Source organism: Schistocerca nitens, chromosome 1, assembly GCF_023898315.1.
Source record: "Schistocerca nitens isolate TAMUIC-IGC-003100 chromosome 1, iqSchNite1.1, whole genome shotgun sequence".
Taxonomy (NCBI): Eukaryota; Metazoa; Arthropoda; class Insecta; order Orthoptera; family Acrididae; genus Schistocerca; species Schistocerca nitens.
In genome coordinates, this window is record NC_064614.1 from 1,309,235,719 (window position 1) to 1,309,254,557 (window position 18,839).

Sequence of the window (18,839 nt, forward strand, 5' to 3'; positions counted from 1 at the left end):
TTATTGTAGTTCAGTAGACTCAGAACATACAGTTTAATGTCCTGTAAAAGTTTCATGTCAGTGGCTACAGTGGTTCCTGAAGTACAGGGAAACCAAGTCACTAAATTTAACATTGTCAGGATAGGGTGCTCCAACTCCCCTTAAGCTCTACTTACTCCTCTCTGCTCCGTGAGAAAGCCCCTTGATTTGGGACTAGGAACACCTGCCCTGCTACGATGCCTCACATTTCCCTTGAGAACAAGCAGAGAGTGGAACCAAAGACTTCTAACATTTGGAAGGAAACACTTGTCAATTTCCTCGGTCTAATATAAGAAGCATATTCATAACATATTGCAGGTGGAACAGTGACCGATACAGTAGCTCCCTGAAAAGGTATATGTGTAGGTCTACAGTTGCAATTTAAATAAATTATCACTGTAGACACAAACAGATATTTTTTCAGTAATGTATGAACTACCCGTTCATTCTGTGGTAATTACATTACTTCTGCAGATAATTCCTTAACAAATATTAACATCTGCTATGCAACTGACATGTTTTATATGTTACATTTAGTCAAGTATTGTCTCAAAAAACAGCTATATCTTAAATACCACCCAGAAAATGTTTGGTGACTGAACGACGTTCGACAGACTTCCAGGCCCGGAGCTGAACTATCTTACTATATTCACTAGATAGTTACAGTAGTTACATTTAACTTGGATAAATGATTTGGACAATCCATGTGTAATGAGCAACAGAAAGTTGGAAAATTATATTTTCAAGACCAACAAGGTAATTTTACAAGTGAATTAAAAGTCCTACCTTTGCCTCTACTGCAGTAATGACAGAATATAGAAATTTGAGATCCCTCACAAACTGTGAATAATTTAATTTTAAGTGGCTTTTGAGTACACATTTTCTGCCACTGCATGTGGTTTCCACAGTAGCCTTTCTTGCTTGGGACTTTGTCATTTGTAACTTACGAAGACTCCCTGCGGATCCTCACATTTTGCAATCAATGCTGTAGTGTTGTCCATTCATTTGTCTGTTTTGCAGATAGTGACAATGACATCAATCTAAATCAAAATATTTTCTAAGTTTATAATTATAAAAAAGATATGTCGTCTACTTGTAATGTTGACAGTATAAACACTGGAGATGCTCCAGAAATGTGAATCATATCTTGTGACAAGCTTATCAGTTTGCAGTATGCTTCAGACAAAAAAAATGCAAATAACTGTGGCAATTCTTGATGTGTAACCTTTAATTTGCAGTCAGTGTGTCTGAATGTTATTAGTAACTATGCTTTAGCCCCTAAACCTAGGTACAGAAATGCGAATAAGACTCAGTGAGATATGCTTTCATTTTTCTGACCCTATGCAGCTGCATTGAGACAGAATGTGTAGTCACTTCGCAGATGGTTCAAGGAATACAATGGCTAGCATTCTTTCTGCTAGTAGTACAAAGGAATCTTGCAACAATGTGGTATATGAAACTTCCTGGCAGATTAAAACTGTGTGCCGGACCGAGACTAGAACTCGGGACCTTTGCCTTTCACGGGCAAGTGCTCTACCAACTGAGCTACCCAAGCAAGACTCACACCCCGTCCTCACAGCCTTACTTCTACCAGTACCTCGTATCCTACCTTCCAAACTTTACAGAAGCTCTCCTGCGAACCTTGCAGAACTAGCACTCCTGAAAGAAAGGATACTGCGGAGACATGGCTTAGCCACAGCCTGGGGGATGTTTCCAGAATGAGGTTTTCACTCTGCAGCGGAGTGTGCGCTGATATGAAACTTCGTGGCAGATTGAAACTGTGTGCCCGACCGAGACTCGAATGCGGTATATGTTTGGCAATGCTGCAAATGAACATTTACTTCCTGGATGGCACAGAATCATATTACTAAATTCACTTGATCTTCTTGTATCACCTTCATTGAATAACCTGAGTGATTTGCACATAATGTGTGAAACAATGTTATTAATTTACGGTTTTGAGTCCAGGAAAGTCATTCTATGTCAAACTTGCATCTAATCTCATATTCTACATTGAAATTTAGCTATCGTAGTCCCTACTGGTGCAATAAAGGAGAAACTAATACTATAGCTCTTCACCAGCTGCGAGATAATGTGATTGCCAATGAAGCACAGGCTGCGTAGGCTTGCGTTTCCAATCTCACCGACAGCAATATTTTTATGACATTTGTGACAGACCTACACGCAGCCAAATCCAAAATCAAGAAGGAAATCTTATTTATTTGCTTATGGACTGCCATGTTTCTATAGAACTTGACAGCAACATGGGATAGCAAGTAAACATAGACCGTTTCAAAGACCATGGTGAATATTATCTTCATAAGTCATGCCGATATAGGCTCATTCATGTTACAGATTCCTTGAGTTGTATTACAGTAGACTTTTGGTATATGGTTTTCATGATAAGAACCATTAGGTTTTTATTTGTACAGTGCATAATCTAATAGCATTTTCCAACAGACTGTTCTCCAACATTAACATTATCTAAAACATGCTGACAATGCTGAGGTAGTTTACTGATTCCAAACCTGTAGAATTGTGCAGGATTATCTCTAAAAATGTCATCAAACCAGGTTTGAAGTGCATTTTTGTCCAGAAAGGTATTTTCTAGGTGGTTTTTTGATAAGGAATGGGCCTTTTAAACATTTGAGAGTATAAGATCACGAGAAAAAGTGTGTGAAGGATGACTTTTCAAAAAATACCTGGACAGCTTTGTTTGTGATATCAGCAGAATACATTATCTTGTAGTAGCAACACATGATGCAGTTTTTATTTCACTGTAACAAAATGATGTGTTAGTTGTTGGCACCAAATACCAGCTACAATAGGCACAACCCTGAGGAGAGGTTCGAAAAGCACAACACTCTTTTTCAGCCAGTGGCTGCAAAAATTATGTTCAGACTGACATTTGCTTGAGTGTATGCCATTTGTTAGGGTTCGGCCATTGATTTAAGGGGTTCATAACACATCACCAGTACAAATATTGCATAGGAATTTTCACTGAGCGAACTGATGATGTTCAAGTAAAAATGCAGCAATTGTCATCATGTTGAATTTTGTTGCTTTGAGCTGGAGCATCCAGTACCCCTACTCCAGTCTTCTGAACCTTGGCTATTGAATGCAAGTATTGCACAATGTTTAAATTGGGACAGTTCACCACATATATCTGTCATCAAGACTTCCTGAATGTTGAAAGTCATTCACGTCAGAACGATATCTCTTGAAATAAGAAAACCCTTTTCTGAAGTTTATTTTCCAAAAGCACTCATCCCAAACACAATAGAAAGATTTCAAGCTGCCTCTGCTGCCTTCACCCATCTGTTAAACCCATAGCAAATAGTACGTCTCAAATGTTAGCTCTTTTCGCACTTGCAACTCTACTGTACAATTGTTGAACAACATTCATAGGTTTCAAGCATGCAAAAACCCATACTGAGTGTAAGCTAAATAATAGAACTGCAAATAAGAAAATGACAGTTGATAACACACTCAAAGCGCCACACCACGCTTGGCTAATCTGTTGGCGCCTCGTGTTAAGCAGTGTATGGTGTATGGCACAGAGCTGTTGGCTGCTGCAGGGTGAGGAAACTCTTGAGCAAGAACTGTTCTGATCTTGATGCAGCCACGAGCTTTTTGGTAGAATAGTTTCTTGAAATGTTTGCTATTGCTTATGTATTAGAGAGTGAAGTGAGTTATCTTTGAGGTTCCACCTGACAGAACTTTAGCGGACATCCAAAATAAGACTTAAAAAATTAGGCATTGAGGGAGTTCGAACTCACAACTTTGTATCCACATTGTAGGACATTTACCACTAGACCGTGAACAGATACAACTCTGCAGCGGCTCATGAATAATGACAGCATTTACTCCATACACTTCTGAATCCTGGAGTTTTGCCAGATTGTACATACGGCCAGACTCAGGATGCCGATTATATTGGCCACCTCATGTGAACGATACTGACCTAGTCTCTACAGCAGTGGCCGACGGCCAGGTTTTATGTCTAAGTCTGTACATTACAGCAAAGGGAGTCAGAAGAAGAAGCTGCTATCACACAAAAAAGTAAACCTTTGGCAAAATTAATTTATTTACTTCCTCTTTCCTTCAATATCCTTCTTGTTAAGCTTTATAATAAAATGCAGATATCAGTTGTGTTGATCATTTATGTCCAAAATGCAGTAAGTTAACATTACATAAAACGACCACTGAGCTGCTGAATCTAGATTTCTTTATGTGAGCTCAATGTGACATAACAGTGCTCACCGTAAACAGCTGCAGAGTGTGCACATCTGACGGTGAGAAAATGTTCCGTAACTGACACGAAATAATTGTTGGAGGTCAAAATCGAGAACAAAGAAAGAAAATGTATGCAAACCCACTTCAGTCATACGCTCTAGATCTCTACAAACACATTATATGATCATATTTTCAGAGGAAGTTTATTACTGGCCATGCTGTAAAAATATAATTTTAATTTTGACATCAAAACAACGTTTTTGTAATTTGAAATAATTGCAAACACAATAACATGAGGGTTTTCAATGTGCTATTGATATCCAATGATCTTACGATTAGAAAGGGCTCAAATTATGATAAATTTTTCTTTACGTTTGCATGTTATATTACAGTGAACTGGTCTGTAAAGTGGTTCTTACCTCATATACTGCCTTGCCAAGCATTCTTCCCACAAACTCAAACAGTTGCAGGTGATTATCCTGCATGTAAGACGTAGGAGATGGATAGAGCCGCTCCTCACTCGTAACACGAAAAAGGTTGAGAGAGGGATCAAAGACGCGTTTAATGGTTTCCTCAAGAAATTCTGAAACAGAAATAAAATAACTGCACCCAAATTATAATGTTATTGTAAATGTCAGGATGGAAACAAGTGGAGCTATTTTTCTCTGATGAGTGGCCTACATAACAAATAAGATATTAAAATGCCATATCATAGCTCTCCCTGTACCGGAATATTGTCGTAACTGTTCAGTAATGGCGCAGAAATCTACATCATTATTCCCACTTTTAAAAAATTGCTGTGACAGAGTATTGCATACAGCATGCAAACTGTACCGTGCTAAGTACCATCCGCTATGTGTTATATAGTAACTTGCATAGTCTGTACACAGATGTACCACACTGACCCGAAAATATGCCACACTTTTTATCCAAATTTCACCATCAAAAAATTAGGGTCTGGTTCACATCTGCTACAGTCTTTTTACAAACAATTGCACAACAAAAATTAAGCTCATGTGCAACAATACAACTAGTAACTGTAGCCAAAACTACCAGTACTGTTTCATTACCTTATAATTCAGTTTCAGTTGGATACTGATTTGTGATGATACAAACAACTATTTAGAGAGAATAGCATCATCAAACCAAGGAATTCAGAATAGTTGTGATGTATGCTTCGAATGTACACTTGTGCATTATACTAAAACCACAAACGACAGAGAGGCTAGAAGAGAATATAGACTGGGTGAATCTAATGTGTGATGGTTGCTTCGGAAGAAAAACATGCAGAGGCAATTTCAATAAGAAAATCCATCAGGGAACTGAAATATGGCAAGTACCTGGAACTTGAAGCTAAGGCTTGTTCCTATGTGCAAGATAAAAGGAAAGATGGGATGCCTATCTCACAAGAAATTCTTCAACGGAAAATCCCGGAAACTTCAAAAGATTTAAACGAACAACAACAAGAATTTCATGTGAGTATTGGTTGGTGTTGTGGATTTATGCAGAGAAACTGCCTTACTCTCTGATGAAGTACAATACTAGCACAGTGAATGTCAGCAGATTTCGAGGAGAAGCTGGTCAACTTCCAGCATTACATCATCCAGGTATGAAAGAATCACGCATACCCTTTTTATCAGATTGGCAACACTGACGAAATGGCAGTAAATTTTGACATGCCGAGCAATATGACAGTAGAGATGAAATCGGCAAAAAGTATCTCATTATGAGGAATCGGGAATGAAAAAAGTTGAGTAACTGTGGTATTAGCTGCTAAAGCTGATGGGAGAAGGATGCCCCATTAATCATTCTAAAAAGAAACACCATGCCCAAAGAAGACTTTCCTGCAGGTGTAGTGATTCGTTGCCAGGAAAAGGGCTGGTTGACAACACAGATATAGAGCACTGCCTGGTACGAGAGCCATGACATTTTTTGTTGCTTTTAAGTAAAAGATAAATTATCTGCACAAAATACAGATCTTGTCATAAAACCTGGAGGAATGACTTCAAAATTACAAGCACTAGATGTGGCCATAAACAAACTGTTCAAGGACAAGCTCTGAAAAATGTATTCAGATTGGCTCCTGGAAGAAGACCGTGTCCTTACACTGTCTGGTAAGATTAAGAAGCTACCATTCACCCTTTTGTGCACATGGATTCTTGTTTCATTGTCCTGAATATCATCAGGGTCCATCATCAAGGGGTTCAAGAAATGATATATATTGAACGTGCTGGATGCCAGTGAGGATGATGTACTGTGGGAAGAAAATGAAGAAAATGATAAGAGTGAGAATGATAAAGTGAATACCAGTACTTTTAGTGACGAGAGCAAATAAGACAAAATATGTTGCCAATGAGTTGTATCAGTTGTTAGAACAAATGTTTATGGTACATAACAATGTCTTACAAGTAAATATAAAATACATTTTTGGTAATTTTTCTCCTCTCAATCAGTGTGTGATATATTTTCATGCAAATTCTCTCTCTCTCTCCCCTTTTTTTCTGAAAAATCCCTGAAATTTAGGGGTAAGTCTCATATGCAGTGGTGGCTTATTTTTGGGCCAACATAGTGGATGTAAATTGGGGTCATGTCAAGATCTTATGGGAGGTGGGTCACCTCCGTATTCCTCCAATTTGAATGTTAAGCCTCCAACCTGCATGTTATGGGGCAGTCAAATGAAAATGACAAAGACAGGAAAAAATTAAAGTAAGCTTTTTATTACTTAAAAAATAATTGTCGTAATTGTTAATACATTTGTTCCAGTGTGATATAAGATTGTCAACGTCCTCATGGAAAAATATTTGCAGTTTTCTTTGGAACCAAGATTGTACCGAGGTGTGCTGCACCTCTTCCTAAACAGCAAATCAATGGCCAAGAATGTCTTTCTTCAGAGCTTCAAATTATAGAAATCACATAGGGAGAGATTGGGACTTAATAGAAGATGTGCAAGGGCTTTCCAGCAAAACTTATGCAGTTTACTCAAAACAACCTTGGTAACATGTGGGTGGGCACTTCACAGGCAAAAATGCATCCCATATCACTGTGATCCACAGAACCAACTGTGCAAATGAATCTGCTTTCCCCAAGCTACATGCGAAGCATAGGAAATGCCGAGTGAATGACCAAAGCCGGAGAACTGCTATTCAGAAGTGAAGTAAGTCCAAGATGGGCAACGAGAGATGAAGTTTTTGTAGTACGTAACAGGTAAGTCGAGATGATGCTTTCATAGTAGAATATGAAAGAAGATTCCCAGAGGCAATTAGAAAGCAGAGATAGGCTCATATTGGTAGTCAAGGAATTTATCAGAAAATGAAGCATAAAATAAATGCCTGGACAGAGAGATCAGTTGGCAAATGTATTTGCAGAGGAGAACTTCTTGCCAGAATGACAGTAGTATTTGGCAGCTTTCATGTAACGCCTCTTATCTGGATTTGTGGGAAACACACTAGAGGCCAAATGGATTCTGTGAGGTTGAACTGTGTGTGAAGGCTATGTAAGATAGACAGGTTACACATAGAAACAGCGAAAGCTGTAGGATTCAGTTTTTTTATTTAACCCAGCATGCTAGAAATCCACGAGATGGATGGCTATGCAGACAAATATACTATAACCCACAATCAAACTATGATCGGACAAAGGACTGATACAAATGAAAGGGGAGTGTTTCTCTAGTCCTCACAAGGTGCCACTTAGAGTGTTTACGTCATTCACAGATTTGACACAGTGGGCTGCCAGGTAAGATATATGGGAGGAGCAACTAAGTTTTCTATCAAGTGTTGACATTGAAGTTTTTCTGATTTATGCACACAGGAGAGCAGTGACCAAGATGCATGGATGGCGGATGGAATTATTTCCATGCCAGATAACCATACACGCCATCTTTTAGCTGAAATGTGGAAGCCAATGTTTATGCTCCGTGAGCAGATGTGATTGAGACAACACTGAAATTAACAGGTCCACCAAGAGCTGCAATAGGAAATCGTCAATGGAGAGAGATAGCACGAGATGCCTGTTGGGAGAGGGTCCATAATGGGGCTGGCCGATATAGCAAATAAGTTTATGCTCAGTATGGAGCCTTAAAGTATCCTGTGCTCCTGAATAAAAAAGCTTGATGAAGGTGAAGCCACAAGTATATTACAAACATGGCCTTTTAAAAATTCCCTTACAAAGTGTGGCAGGCAGGCTCTGAAACTCCACCTGTGCACTGTATGGAGAATTCTTGTCTCCAAGCAAGTGTCGTGGACCATTTCCAGGTGGGAAGTGGGAAGGGAAAAAGGGGGGGGGGGGGGGGGGGCAACAGTCTGGTGTTTCCATAGAAAGTTATCGACAATGTGGGTTAACAATTAACAAGGTAACAAAATGGGCAAATGTACGGCAATGCCTATGAAGGCCACGCTGGACATAGCAATTTCTGAGACAAGGGCTACCATAACAGCTGCCCAGTGATAATTTATTCCATCACCTCAGAGACACTACTGGCGGAAGAAGTGTAGTGGCAGCTGGAAGGAAGGTGTCTGCCTTTATCAGGCTGAGATACAGGCATTGCAGTGGCTTTGCGCCAATATGTGGCAAGTGAGCCATCCTTCCAGATACAATTGTACACATGGAGGGGAAAGAACTAAGCATTGGGAAATCGGGGCTGCAAAATAATGAATGTGAGTGTTGTCTCGGGTTTTGGGGGGGGGGGAGACCGGGGGGGGGGGGGGGGGGGTCGACAATAAAAGAGCATGCTCTACCTGCCTCTCTAAGTAAAAACAATGGCTGCTACTTCAGAGCTTGGGTATTTTATGATTGTGGTGGTAAACTGGAGGTTACAGGTCTGTGTGGTCACATATTTTGGCTGTGGTGTAGCAACAGTAACTGCCATGTAGTGGCATGGAAGGCTTCTGGATGGCAAATATTTTCCAAGCAACAGTAAGAGAAAACTTCTTCCTCAATCACGTCTCCAGTACAAGGTGTGTTCAAACAAATAAAGGAAACTTTGTAATTCTAGTGTGTTTTATCAGTCTGATGAGTATTATTTTTTCATAGTGATGTTGGTAAACATGACTGAAAAGTCCATTAAATTTCGGACATGCAGCTGTGCAAATAAAATTTCTTCCACTGATATTTCGGCCATGTATTGTCCGGCCATCTTCAGAGTAAGTTGCAAGACTGATGACATGGTGCCAAGTGTGGCCTTATATGCTCCACAACGGCTGTAGAGCTGCATCTTTATTGACTTCATCTAGTGACTACCAAGAAACTTTTATTTGTGCATGTTTTTGTTATAAATACAACAATTTTAGAACACATTTTATACCCAAAACATGTGAAAAAATTTCTTAGCATCTGTTCTGATTGTGATATTATGAACATTCTAAATAATTTCTTTCACTCTTACCAAAATTTAATTTGTTGATAATCTGCTGGGTCCTCCAGGGCATACACCATCTTCAGCATCTTAACAGCCTTCCTTGAAATGATCATACCATTTGTAAATCCTTGTTTTACTCATAGAAGAATCACCAAAAGCAATACTTGATGTTTGTAAAAGTTCACTATGCTTTATTCCGTTCTTATAGTAAAATACAATACAAATTCTCTTACCCTTTTCTATACAAAATACTGCTAACAAAAGACTAAATAGCGAGTATGGCTAATAATGTACAAATACTTTTTAGTCGTGTGCATTTTCAACTGTTTGTGGTGTAATGAATACTGTATTTACTCAAATCTAAGCCGCACTCGAATCTAAGCCTCACCTGAAAAATGAGACTCGAAATCAAGGAAGAAAAATTTTTCCTGAATCTAAGCCGCATCTGAAATTTGAGACTCGAAATTCATGGGGAGAGAATAGTTTTAGGTCGCACCACCAAATCGAAACAAAGTTGGTCCATTGTAATATGAGACACAATTTAGGTCGAATGAATGACGATACAGCTACAGTAGTTAGGTTCGAGTCGTAAGCTTAGCAGTGAAGCTTTACCAGGTAGCTATTGCTATGCGTCAGGCGCTCTGTCCGTATTTATATGGGTACCCTTCCTTTTTCACGTGCTTCGTCTGGTTTGAATTGATTGCTTATTTTTCGTAGATCTGATAACTGCCGTTCTCTTTGTTATAGGTGTTTACATCACTCTAAGCTGAAAATGCATTACTGTACTGTGTCCTGCATTGTTTGTCGCATTCTGATAATGTGTGTTTATGACCTGTCGCCGCTTGCGGAATGGCTTGCTTTTGTGCTCGCTACCGCCGCTTACAATTAAAAAAAAAGAGAGGAATCGTCTCATTAGCGAAACAATGGCAAGAGACTGCTATTTGTTGTTACTTACACTGCTGCTTTCTTTGATAATGATCAACAAGAACCAAATAATAGACTGTGTGTGATAGAAGATGTTCTGAACGAGAGTTTAGCGAAAAATTTTCTCCGTTTGAAAATCTTTGCAGACGCCGCTTTTGTACATTACATTCTGCACAGAAATTAGAGTCATCTTAGATTTAAAAATCTGGTCAATTGCCGTGCTTCATTTCTGACTGTATCACTATTAGGCATAAGAATAATATGAATATAAACATGACATGATATGTATATTCTTCCGCGTTTGCTGTTGTCTCACACTAGTTTCGTACTTTATTAGGCAGACAGGATTTAAATGAGATAGCAGCAAACACAAAAGAATACATGACAAAATGTTTATATTCGTATTATTCTTATGGTGAAGAGGATATACTGCATGTGATTCACAATACATAAAAGTTCCTATTAGCAACCATCTCTTCTCACAGGTAGGAAAAAATTCAGAACGTAGAGTTGACCATATTGACAAACATCCCAAACAGTCTTGCCAGTCGGATTTTCGTAGTACATTGAAATGCTGCTACATTCGAAATGAACAATACGGAATTTGTATTTACTTCGTTGGATAATGTATGAAAATGTAGTGGTCGAAACTCAGGGCGGAGAAAAAAAGCTCATCTTCCACATTTCTTTTTAATTTATTTACTGATGCAGAGGTTTTGGCGCCAGTATTTATCTTTGTGCCTGCAAAGCATGCCTGTGTAGCGCTACATATATTCGATGGCAGAACTTTGTTGTGTCGGCACCTATCAACATTTTTCAGAACTTCCGCCTTCTTTGCACTCGATTCTAAGCCGCAGGTGCTTTTTGGATTACAAAATCCAGAAAAAAAGTGCAGCTTAGATTCGAGTAAATACAGTAGTCCATTAAATTTTAGGCATGCAGCTGTGCAAATAAAATTTCTTGAGTGATATTTCAGCCGCGTATCATCTGGCCATCTTCAGAGTAAGTTGTAAGACTGACGACACGGTGCCAAGTGCGGCCTTATATGCTCCACTGTGGCAGTACAAACCTGTGAGTTACAGATGCTGGTCAGAAGCAAAGAGATACATATCCTTACACATGCGCTGCCTATGGCGAAGGCATATAGGTGCACCTGCCTTATGAAGCAATAAATAGTCCTTTACAGAGCCAAGTAAAGCTGCAATCTTCGTCGGAGACTGGATGCTCACCCTAACAGTGTTTCTCAAGAATGTGGCCTATCTTCGAGGAGAGACCACCCACGTAAGGCAAAAATGCACTTTATATGAAGGAATTACTACCTTCTTCCCTATCACATACCTGCATACCTGTAACTATGTTATCTGTCCTAAGTAAAGGGCTAAATTTTGCTCCTACTCCAAAGACTTTGCTGATATCATCTTTCATCGGTGCTATCGAAGAAGCTGTCCGACCCCTATCAAAGAATTCAACTGAAGAAATCAGATGTGAAAGATGCTGAGCAATTACGAAACATCATCCACAAAGAAGTAATGTCCCCAAGGAAGAAAGATTTGCGATACAAAAGCTGCTTGAGGATACTGACACAGTCGCCCTGGGTGTTGACAAAGGTAATGCTACCATCCTTTTGCCTTAGGAAGTCTACAAGGAAAAGATATTTGGTTTACCTAGTTTTGGTGCATACCAGAAGACCAACAAAGATCCTACCAACAAGGTGACAACAAGTACTGCTGCTTTGCTGAACGCTTCATCACTACCAAAGGAAGTCACAAGAAGTTTAAAAGTGCAAGGTGCAGTGCCAGAGAGATTTTATGTGCTTCCTAAAGTTCACAAGATGGATAAGGGTGAGTGCCTAGAGGATCTGTCTATGAGCCCTATAACGAGCACTATTGGTTCACCAATGTATCTTTCTGCCAAATATTTATCTTCCTTATTAAAGCCATTAGTAGGAAAATGTAAACACCACATTCGTAATTCTATGGATCATATACTCAGTTTAATGGTGAATGTTATGAGCAGATTGATGGAGTTGCTACGGAAAGACCCCTCTCCCCTCTGGTAGCTAATTTACTCATGGAAGACTTCGAGGAAAAGGCACTGGATTCAGCAAGTTTTAAACCAAAAGTCTTCTGGAGGTATGTAGATGATACATTTGTAGTATGGCCCCACAGGATGGATGAATTACATCAGATCAAGTCTGGTTTTGCCCCATGTGGTGACCCATATTTGCAGTAGGATTTTGGAGCATATACTGTACTCTAACATTATGAATCATCTTGAAGAAAATGACTTATTGATACATAACCAACACAGATTCAGAAAATATCGCTTTTGTGCAACACAGTTCTTGTGCAACACTCTTTTATTCCCATGAAGTAATGAGTGCTGTCAACAAGGGATCTCAGATCGATTCCATATTCCTAGATTTCCAGATACCGTTCCTCACTAGCGACTATTAATCAAATTGCGTGCATATGGAGTATCATCTCAGTTGTGAGACTGGATTCATAATTTCCTCTCAGAGAGGTCACAGTTTGTAGTGACAGACGGTAAATCATTGAGCAGAACGGAAGGGACATCTGGCGTTCCGCGGGGTAGTGTCGTAGGCCCTCTGCTATTCCTGATTTACATAAATGATCTAGGTGTTAATCTGAGCAGCCCCCTTAGATTGTTAGCAGATGATGTTGTAATTTACCGCCCAGTAAAATCATCAGACGATCAATTCTAATTACAAAATGGTCTAAAGAGAATTTCTGTATGGTGCGAAAAGTGGCAATTGGCACTAAACAAAGAAAAGTGCAAGGTCAACCACATGGGTAATGAAAGAAATCCGATAAATTTTGTTTATACGATAAATTGCACAAGTCTAAGGGCTCTCAATGCGACTAAATACCTAGGAATTACAATTATGAGCAACTTAACTTGGAAAGACCACATAGATAATATTGTGGGGAAGGCGAAACTAAGACTGCACTTTGTTGGCAGAACACTTGGAAGATGCGACAAACCCACTAAAGAGACAGCCTACATTACACTTGTCCGCCCTGATGGAATATTGCTGCGCGGGTGTGGATCCTTACCAGGTAGGATTGATGGAGGACATTGAAAGAGTGCAAAGAACGGCAGCTCGTTTTGTGTAATTGCGCAACAGAGGTGAGAGAGTCACTGATATGATATGCGGGTTGGGGTGGCAGTCACTAAAACAAAGGCAGTTTTCTTTGCGATGAGATCTGTTTACAAAATTTCAATCGCCATCTTGCTTTTCTGAATATGAAAATATTTTGCTGACACCCACCTATGTAGGGAGAAATGATCATCATAATAAAATAAGAGAAATCAGAGCTCGAAAGGAAAGATTTACGTGTTCCTTTTTCCCACGCACAATTTGAGAGTGGAATGGTAGAGAAGTAGTATGAAAATGGTTCAAGGAACCTTCTGCCAGGCACTTAAGTGTGAATTGCAGAGTAAATATATGGATGCAGATGTAGATGTAGATGTAGATGGGTGCTCTTTCCTCTAAGATAGGCCATATTCTCAAGAACCACTGTGTTGACGTGATCTTCCGGCCTCCCATGAAGATTTCAGCTTTACTCTGCTCTGTAAAGAATGATTTATTGCTTTGTAAGGTGGACGTGTATCAGATTCCTTGCAGAAATTGTGAAAAATCATACATAGGCCAACCAACACGCACAGTTTATGAGAGGTGTGTGGAACAATGAAGATACACACGCTTATCACAGCCAGGCAAGTCAGCTTTGGCTGAATATTCTATTGATACAGAGCATTCCATGAGCTACAGTGATGTGAAGATTCTAATGCTGTAACCGCAACAGGAACTGTCGCGGGGTTGCCGCTAACGGAAACGTGGCAGGACTGACATGAACGGCCCGCAAACAAACAACATGGATAAACGGGGATGGTAGGGCAAGCACGATGACAGACAACCGAGCAAGACACCAAGATAAACAACAATGTATTAAGCAAAGGGGTCACAAGAGACAACCTCACGAAATCAAAACAACACCCACTCGTAAACGGGAAGTAAGCACACGCTATGTAAACATGATGTCTAAGCGAGATGTCAACTGAATCAACACGAATACCAGACTGCCTTGCTGAATGAGATGCTGCCGACTAAATACATGACAGGGTATGTCGCTATTGGCCACCAGGACCATGTGCTCCACAGTGGCGCCCTCACGTTAAGAGTCAAGCCCAGCAGCACGCACAGGTACGGCTTACGGCGTGACTGCTGCAGCGACCTCTAGTGATCATCGAGTTCCGTGCCATCTGGCGCGAATTGGAAACCTGCAGCACTCCACCTTTTCTTTTTGTGATTCTGTCTTCACGAAACCTATACAGATTAGATTAGATAATAATTTAATAAATAGAGATAATGGTTTTAATTCAGACAAAGCATGGAATCTGGCTCTTGGGATAATTAAACAGCAGAGAAGTCGTCATGGTGCCATCGCCGCCACACATACATTGATAAGCGAATCGAATGTCTGTATACCTTCGCCACAGGTGGCACATTTGTATCTCTTTGCTGCTGACTAATGTCTGTAACTCACAGGCACATACCACCGCAGATGAGCATATAAGGCTGAGCTTGGCACCATGTCGTCAGTCTTACAACTTACTCTGAAGATGGTCGGATGATATGCAGACGAAATATCTGTGCAAGAAATTTTATTTGCACGCCTGCATGCCCAAAATTCAAAGGACTATTCATTACGCCACAAAAAGTTAAAAATGCACATGACTGAAAAGTACCTGTACAGTATTAGACATATTGGGTATTAAGTCTTTTGTCAGCAGAATTTTGGATAGAAATGGATAAGAGAATTTGTACTGTATTTTACTATAAGAACGGAATAAAGTATAGTGAACTTTTACAAACACCAAGTATTGCTCTTGGTGATTCTTCTATGAGTGAAAAAGGATTTACAAATGCTATTATCATTTCAAAGAAGGCTGTTAAGATGTTGAAGATGGTGTATGCCCTGGAGGACCCAGCACATCATCGACAAATGAAATTGTGGAAAGAATGAAAGAAATTATTAGGAATGGTCACTATATCACAATCAGAACAGATGCTACGAACTTTTTGGGTAAAATGTGTTCCAAAATTGTTGAATTTCTAACAAAAACATAGACAAATGAAAGTTCCTTGGGAGTTACTAGACGAAGTCAATAAAGATGCAGAGCTAATGAAATAATAATATCAGAGAAGGAAATTTGCTACTCACCATATAGCAGAGATGCTGAGTCGCGATAGGCACAATAAAAAGATTTAGGTTAGGTTAGGTTAGGTTAGGTTAGGTTAGGTTAGGTTAGGTTAGGTGAAATGTGTCATAACAATTAGTAAAACATGAGTGTACAGATGTCATTCAAACTAAGGCTCAACTGTCCTAGTGGAAACATTCTTGATTGCAAAGACCAAAAAGTGTAGTCAAATGACTGACTGACTGTATTTTTTTTCAATTTTAATGGCATAAAGTACCACAAATCCTTGCCACAAAGTTGAATGCTATCCATCATAGAACCACAGCATTAGAAGGAACAACATGGCTTCAGAAGTAACAGATAAAAATTAGACCTAATTTTTAGCACCTGCATGTTGATAGAAAAGTATTGGGAGAAAGGCAAGAACCTGGTCATTGTATTCCTGGATATAGAAAGAGCCTATGATAGTGTTATAAGAGATAAGATCTAGGAATGCCTGAGGAAAAAGAACGTGCCTGAAGGACTAATAAGAAAAATTCAGATGTTGTAAAAAGACTGTACTAACTGTGTACAAATTGTTAGTCACTGTCCTCACCCACCCAGTCCCCTCCATGTTCCCATTCCAGCACTACACAGCCGTCATTTCACCACCACACCCAGTCTTTTAATTTCTTTTTATTTCTCTGCTTCCTGCTCTACTTACCCCCTCCCCCTTCTGTACCTTCTCTCCTGCCCTCTGTATAAACTGCAACACTTCACTGTCCGCCACTCCCACCATACTATCCCTCCCCCTTCCTGCCCCAGCCTCCTCCTTACCCCCACCCAGTTGCCACTCCCATCATTCACTGGTGCTGTTGCTCGCAGTGTGTTTTCAGTTCTCTGAGACTGCAGACGTGTGTGCATGTTGCTTGCGTGACTGTGTGTGTGCGTGTGTTTATGTGTGTCTACTGCTGACAAAGGCCTTAATGGCCGAAAGCTATGACTGTGTGCATCTTTTTATTGTGCCTATCACGACTCAGCATCTCCGCTATATGGTGAGTAACAACTTTCCTTCTCTGGTATTGTTACATTCCATCCTCGATTTTCCATTGTTTGATTTTTGCCTGAGCGCTAATGAAATGTGTCATAACAATTAGTAAAACATGAGTGTACAGATGTCATTCAAACTAAGGCTCAACTGTCCTAGTGGAAACATTCTTGATTGCAAAGACCAAAAAGTGTAGTCAAATGACTGACTGACTGTATTTTTTTTCAATTTTAATGGCATAAAGTACCACAAATCCTTGCCACAAAGTTGAATGCTATCCATCATAGAACCACAGCATTAGAAGGAACAACATGGCTTCAGAAGTAACAGATAAAAATTAGACCTAATTTTTAGCACCTGCATGTTGATAGAAAAGTATTGGGAGAAAGGCAAGAACCTGGTCATTGTATTCCTGGATATAGAAAGAGCCTATGATAGTGTTATAAGAGATAAGATCTAGGAATGCCTGAGGAAAAAGAACGTGCCTGAAGGACTAATAAGAAAAATTCAGATGTTGTAAAAAGACTGTACTAACTGTGTACAAATTGGGGAAGGACGATGATCATGGTTTGAGACCAAGAGTGGAGTTAAGCAAGGAAGTGCACTGTCTCCACTACTATTCATCGCTGTTATGGATACTATAATAAAGAACGTCAAGGAGAAGTCAGATGATTTGGGTATAAAATGTGTTCCAAAATTGTTGAATTTCTAACAAAAACACAGACAAATAAAAGTTCCTTGGAAGTCACTAGATGAAGTCAATAAAGATGCATTTGCCTTTGCTGATGACATCATGATGTGGGGTGAAACTGAAGAAGTACAGATCAGACTTGATGAATGTAAATCTCAGAAATATAACCTCAACATCAGCAAGACCAAGACAGTGGTGATGGCAGTCAACGGAGATGGAGAACCAGCAAGTGTAAAACTAGGAGACCACCAGCTAGAGTGTGTGGACAGTTTTCCTTACCTTGTAAGTGTAATCTCCAGTGATAATTTGGTCAGAAATTAAATCACCAACGGAGTGCAAAAAGAATCTGAATTCTACCAACAAGTAAGATCACTCCTATGGGATGACTTGATTCCAAAACTAGCCAAACTGATGATGTTTAGTAGCTATTTCATACCAATATGGACCTATGGTATTAAAACATGTACCCTCAGAAAAAGAGAATCAACAAGGCTGCAAGCATCAGAGATTAAATTTCTTAGATCCACCATCCAGAAGACCAAGATGGATAAGTTAAGGAATGAGGAGATGAGGAAAGAAGCCAGAATAAAGACAACCCTATTAGATCAATTGGGCGTCTAGACTTCTACGGTATGGGCATGTGATGAGAATGGAGCCAACTAGAACAGTCAAAATAAATTTTGAATGACAGGTGAATGGGAAAAGACCTCAAGGAAGACCTTGAACCTGACGGATGGACTTGATTAAGACTGATCTAGTGACCAGAGGATGGACCGTGGATGATGTTCTCCATGAACAGGTGTATTTGGACAGGATAAAGTGAAAGAGACTCATTACCAGTACCCGGGAAACTGGAACTGTCAAATGATGGTGGTGATGATGATGATGATGATGATGAAAGTTGAATGATCAATACGCAGTATATTTACAAATTCAGTGCATATGTAGTCCAGGTGGGAATGTGAGTGAGTGCGCAGGGTGAGGAGGGGGGGGGGGGGGGGAGGACAGAAGAGAGAGGGAATAAAACCTGATTTCTGACAGAACCATTTATTGGTTTTGCAACATGACAATGTACCTGCTCATACTTCACTATGTCTGCTCATGAATATTTGGCCAAAAACAATACTGTAATAATGCTCTAGCCTTCATACTTGCCCCACGTGTATCTCCAAAATAATGAAAACCTTAAAGGACCATCACAATAAATGCCCAGATTTGCTTACAGATGCATCACTGCAGGGGCTAAAGTTATTCCAAAGTTCAAGTTACACAAATGTTTCAGGGATTAGAAAAATCACTGGCGTAAGTGTACAACTTCTTGTTGGGACTATTTTAAAGGGGATAACACTGATGTAGACAAA

General features: G+C 39.7%; 1 protein-coding gene across 1 annotated transcript in view; it reads right to left on the reverse strand.

Annotated features, from left to right (window-relative positions):
• Positions 1-18,839, reverse strand: part of LOC126202743 (ubiquitin-protein ligase E3B) — a 312,843-nt gene that overhangs the window by 119,458 nt on the left and 174,546 nt on the right. Inside the window, exon 12 of the mRNA XM_049936890.1 lies at positions 4,674-4,837. Coding sequence (XP_049792847.1) covers positions 4,674-4,837 — 164 coding nt within the window. The remainder of the gene's footprint in view (positions 1-4,673; positions 4,838-18,839) is intronic.